The sequence below is a fragment of the Hordeum vulgare genome, chromosome 2H (genome assembly GCF_904849725.1).
Source record: "Hordeum vulgare subsp. vulgare chromosome 2H, MorexV3_pseudomolecules_assembly, whole genome shotgun sequence".
NCBI classification, from domain to species: Eukaryota; Viridiplantae; Streptophyta; class Magnoliopsida; order Poales; family Poaceae; genus Hordeum; species Hordeum vulgare.
Genome location: NC_058519.1, coordinates 658,096,168 through 658,102,078, shown reverse-complemented (window position 1 = coordinate 658,102,078; position 5,911 = coordinate 658,096,168). Strand labels below are relative to the sequence as shown.

The window sequence follows — 5,911 nt, the reverse complement described above, 5'->3', positions numbered from 1 at the left end:
CATGAGCATAGCCACTGGAACCGCACAGCACAGGCGCAAGCACCCACCGCTTCTCGGGTGGTGCGCGCACCAGTGAGGAAATTAAGGGAGACGCTCGAGCTCCGGATTTGGAGCGGAATGGGCGTCCGCGACCCCCATTCCATCGGCGGGAGGTTGACAAGCTCACGGCGAAAGCGAGGGAGGTGTCCACGTACGCTCGAGCACTCGATGGTGATGTGTAGCGCGAGCTCTTCGTCATCCGTCACCTTGGAGCTAGATCCACCGTCCTCCTCTTTGGCGACACCGTCCCATTCGATTTCATCGGGCTTGCTACTGGAGCGCTCACCAGAGTTGAACATGGCGGAGGGAAGAGGGTTTGGGAGGAAGCTCAAGAGACAAGGAAAGTGGAGAAGATGTGTGCGAACTGAGGTTTGACTAAGGTTCGTCGAATGGGATGGGGATTTTGTGAGGTCGGCCTGGCCCTAACGGTCCAAGCCGATGTGGCAAGCGCATCCGGGCATCACAATATCCTTCCTATATGTGGGCCGAATATGGGGTTGCTGGTCAATTTAGACGTTTGGACCAGATTTGGTTCGCCCCGTTGGGAATGGTTTAGGGACTTCCATTGACGGTTGTGGATGAGCATGTCACAGTAGGATGCGAATTCTCGTGTTCATGAAGCATATGTGAATGTTTCTCTAAAAGGTTGTGTCTTTTTTCTCCGTGCCATGAAACGGATCAATGCTAGTGACCAACCATCCATCACAAAACAGCTCGTCCTCCGACATGTTAAAGTTGTCTCATCTACCCTTCTTCCTTGGATTATCGGCGCGTCCATCCTCCTACTCCTCCCCCTACGGCTGCTGCTCTCCGGCGGCCAAATGTTGTTATTGTTGTGTGTCATCGCCGGTCTGTGTGTACGACCATTGTGTGGCTATCTAGGTGTATGACTGTTGCTGCTGGTAGTTGACGGGTGGGGTCCGAGTCTTTCACCTGCTCGTCCTCATGCCTGCCTCCTCCTCCCTCGCCTACGCCGTGGATGATATGGAGCATCTCTCCGTCTGCATCGTACGCCCGCTCCCCCGCTCTAGGCATTGGAGTGAACAGCTTGTGGGCACCCATGTGCACCCTGGCCCCCGTCCACCCCTGGACAAGTTGCGGCAAAGAATACGCAGAGAAGAGCGGCGCTGCTTTGACGTTGACGATGTAGGGCACTATAATACGGGGGTTGTGAGCTGCTTGTCGGCGGAGTAGTACAGAGGCTTGGAAGGCTCCGACCACGCCGCCGCCGTCTATACTGTGTGCCCGCCCATGTAGCGGCGTCCGCCACGGCTGCAACGATCACCTCTCGCCACGACCTTCATGCACATCGTCGCCACCAAGCCCACCGGCGGGCCACCGCTTCTGGAGCTTCTCCTCCTTTGCGGCCTTCGCTTTGACGTAGAGATCGATCCCGCCGCATCGTCGGGTTGATCTGTTGGGCAAGCATGATTTGCGGATTATTCGAACCCTCTGACGGCACCTCGGATGGTTCGATGCATCGACAGCTGAAGAAATGAGAGGGTGGGAAAAAGAGGGAATTGGATGGAGTGCGGCGGGGTATGGAAGAAGAGAGTGGGGGATTCCTACTACACAAACAGTTGGGGATGCTACAAAAGCACGAGCTCCGTCTTCCTTTTGGATGCATGAGAGGAAAAAGCAACAGTTCAAATGTCCGGAGTACCACAAAGCCTTCATGTTTGCCTTCAGTTTACAGAAATAAATCCGTTCGAATTACGGACTGATACAGAACCGTGTTAGATGGCTTGCGCGGTCCGAACAGTGCAATCCGGACAGATTATGGGTCGCTGTTGGAGATGCCTGAAAAAGCATTGTTGTGATGCAGCACAGCACGTGCCCGGCGGCGAACTTTCAGCTCTCCAATTTGACCTGCAAGTGGTACGTAGCTTTGCATGCATCGTCAAGAGATAAGACCAAACTTGATCCCGAACTAACCAAACCTAAGCTTAGCTTTGGTAGCCGCCATTAACTAATCAATCATTCAACTCGTAGCTTCGTGTCGTTCAAAACGATTCCATTTCCCTAAAGTAGATTCAACTGGATGCCCTTGCTTGATCCGTAAATTCATGGAGTCTGTCTAGCAATCTGTACCACTTTTCCTTGCATATATGGACGTGGCTGTTCTTATCCGGAGCTCATACGAACTTTAATGAACAGTAAAATTACTTCAAAATGAAAATCAATTCTTAAAATTCTGAATTTGTTTCGTGCGATACATTAACAAGATATTTGTTGGCTTGCGAAATTTCATCACATATGACATCCGTGAAAACCATGGCAAAAAAAAAGATCAATGCTCCAAAATGTTAATTCAAACGCAGTTTGTAGCATTGATTTTTTTTCTTGCATGATTTCTAGCAATGACATACGGTGATGGAATTTTGCAAGCGGATAAACCTTTTGTCAACGTTTCACATCAAAATAATCAGAACGTTTCACATCAAAATAATCAGAAGTTTTTGGCATCAAGGTTGTCGTCCATGGCAAGTGGCTCGGAGCGCGTACGGGCGGAAGGATTTTAGGAAAACAATGAAGGCTTTGCCACCGATTGACGGGTCAGAGGAAGTAGTTGGCTCGCAGCGCGCCCATCCGTCGCCTATCCATGCCGATGCAAATCAAGGTCAACCGGGAGGGTCGACAAATAGACGAAAAGCGGACATATGTCCATTTAGATCGATGCGTTGAAACGATTTTTCAGTCCATTAAAATTCAAGAACGCCTTCGGACGAAATAAGCCGACTCGTTGGAGTTGCTCTTATAGCTTGACGTGCATATTCACGCAAAAAAGGAACGAGTTTTCATCCATTCACTTATTGTATTTGCTGATGAAGGAGCGGCGACGATAGAAGAGCCAATGAGTTTTTGGATAGGAACTACTGTAGGAAAGCACGCGTCTATGCCGACCATGCCCATGCCCATGCCTGACCCGATCCAGTGTACGTACGTAGCTGATATAATACTGTTGTGGTATAGTGCAGCACGTGCCCGGCGGCGAACTTTCAGCGGCTTTAATTTGGCATGCAAGTGGTACGTAGCTTTGCAAGCATCGTCCGAGAGATAAGACGACACTTGATCCCAACTAACCACACCTAGCTTAGCTTTGCTAGCCGCCATTAACTAATCGCTCACTCAACACGTAGCTTCGTGCCGTTCAGAATTATTCCATATACGTTAAGTAGATCCAACTGGATGCCCTTGCTTGATCCGTAAATTATGCCCTACCAAATTAGCAAGCACGTACACGATTCATGGAATCTGTCTAGCAATCTATAGGAAAATATACTTTGGTTTCTGGTTGTAGATGCAACATATATATATTAAAATTTTAATAATTAATTAAGAAGTTAAAATAGTTTGGAAATATTTTTATATAAAACTTGATTTTGTTTTGCACAAGTATATAAATTTTCAACAAAAACAACATTGACTTCTGAGAGAAAAGACAAATTTATTAGCTATTATAGGTCATTATTCATACAATTCTAATGATTTTTTTTATTTTTTAGAAAGAAGTTAAAGTATAATTTTATTTTTGTGAAAAAATTTCACACAAATACAATGAAAGGTCAAGTTTATTTGAAAAACATTTTCAATTTTTTTGATTTTTTGTTGAATTATAATTTTTTTTTCATACAGAATGTATATACATCTAGGTTTCAAAAGTTCCCGTCCGCAATCTACACTTTTTTCCTTGCATAAATAATTTGCATGTAGGAGTATATACTAGGAGTAGTATGTCCAACATGCCTGTCACTGTGGTGTTAGGTGAAAGTTCACGTGGAAACCAGGAGGAAAGTTAGAATAAGAGACACGAATTTGGGGTACCCTAGTACCCTAGCCGGCCAGTTGATTTTCCTTACCAGCTTTGTCCATGCAACTTGCCCATGTTGCATGTTCTCTTTAATTTGTAATTAGTCTCTCTCTCTCTCTCTCTGCGACTAGTCTTCTCTCTTGTGGATCACATCGTGCTAGCTGCGTGGGTGGGTGCCCAGCATGGAGATGGAGGTAGCTAATCGTCGTCTATCAACTTCTCTAGTTAACCTCTACGACTTTAACTTCACATGATGGGATCAGATCGAGCAACCCAGCTCGATGTATAAATAACAAGGTGTAGTGGGTATCTTGTGCAAGCCACACGACCCTCCCTCAGTCCTAAGTAGCTACCTAGCTAGGTCCAGGTGCAAGAAGAAGCTCAGCTTCAGCAATGGCGTCCAGAGCAGCAGCGGCCATCGCCGTCCTGGCCTTGGTCTGCGCCGCCGTCCACTCGTCGGAGGGCCAGCTGTCACCAAACTTCCACGCCGCCACGTGCCCGGACCTGGAGCGCATCGTGGAGTTCCACGTCGCCGAGACGTTCCGGCGCGACGTGGGCGTGGCGCCGGCGCTCATCCGCATCCTCTTCCACGACTGCTTCCCGCAGGGCTGCGACGCCTCCGTGCTGCTCAAGGGCGCCGGCAGCGAGCTCAACGAGATCCCCAACCAGACGCTCCGCCCCGTGGCGCTCGACCTCATCGAGCGCATCCGCGCTGCCGTGCACCGCGCATGCGGGCCCACCGTCTCCTGCGCCGACATCACCGTGCTCGCCACCCGCGACTCCCTCGTCAAGGCCGGCGGCCCCAGCTTCGACGTCGCCCTCGGCCGCCGCGACGGGCTCGCCCCGGCGTCGTCCGCACTCGTCGGCCTCCTGCCGGCGCCCTTCTTCGACGTGCCCACCCTCATCTCCTCCTTCGCCAACCGGAGCCTCGACGTCGCCGACCTCGTGTCCCTCTCCGGCGCCCACACCTTCGGCGTCGCCCACTGCCCGGCCTTCGAGGACCGGTTCAAGCCGGTGTTCGACACCAACCCGGCCATCGACGGCAAGTTCGCCACGGCGCTGAGGAACAAGTGCGCCGGGGACAACCCCGCCGGCACGCTGACCCAGAACCTCGACGTGCGCACGCCGGACGTGTTCGACAACAAGTACTACTTCGACCTGATCGCGAGGCAGGGGCTGTTCAAGTCGGACCAGGGCCTGATCGACCACCCGACCACCAAGCGCATGGCCACACGCTTCTCCCTCAACCAGGGCGCTTTCTTCGAGCAGTTCGCGAGGTCCATGACCAAGATGAGCAACATGGACATTCTCACCGGCACCAAGGGCGAGATCCGGAACAACTGCGCCGTCCCCAACAGGCGTGTCCAGGACATCGAGACCGCCGTCGCCGGCGACGAGGGGATCGCCGCTGACATGTGAGAGATATATAACCAATCGGTGTAACGTAGTAGTACTGTGTGACTGTGTGAGTGGCCGTTAAGTAGTCTATGTGTTTTAAACTTTGAATCGTGGAAGTGTGATGTCTAGCCAATAAGATGAGAGGTCAAAACATATGCATCCGTTGTGTGTGCGAGAGAGATCGTAAAGTTTGACTGGATCCACTTTATTTTCTCAACAAAGAATGAATTTTATTAACTTAAAATGAAGACCAAATGAATTCAAATATAATACGAGCATGTACCCGACTTCTTCATAGCTAAAGTGCACACAGCTAAAACACACGCTAAACACACTAAATACACCACCAATTTGCAACGTTATTTTAACGGGATCCCCACAAACCTTCTCTCGAATAGTTCAGCTTCAAGACCAACTAGAATCGCAAAGTACCGTGTCACTCTCAGTGTTACGTCTCGTCAACACAAAATGGAGAAGCTGTCCGTGTCACGTACTGTACGATGGTGAAGACAGCATAACCAGATAATTAAGCATCGGAAACAGTGCTTCATCTCTCACTTTTAGTGTTATTGTATCAGGGTCAATACATACAACTTAAACACATAAGCCCAGAAATGCTTATCAAATGGCATATGTTCGATGATGCACTGTACTTGCCAAAGT

At 49.7% G+C, this 5,911-nt stretch overlaps 1 protein-coding gene across 1 annotated transcript; it reads left to right on the top strand.

Annotated features, from left to right (window-relative positions):
- Positions 1-4,146: 4,146 nt before the first annotated feature.
- Positions 4,147-5,401, top strand: LOC123428513 (peroxidase 12-like). Its single transcript, XM_045112734.1, has one exon. It carries the CDS (start codon positions 4,244-4,246, stop codon positions 5,267-5,269), a length of 1,026 nt encoding a protein of 341 aa, XP_044968669.1. The 5' UTR covers positions 4,147-4,243; the 3' UTR covers positions 5,270-5,401.
- Positions 5,402-5,911: the final 510 nt, after the last annotated feature.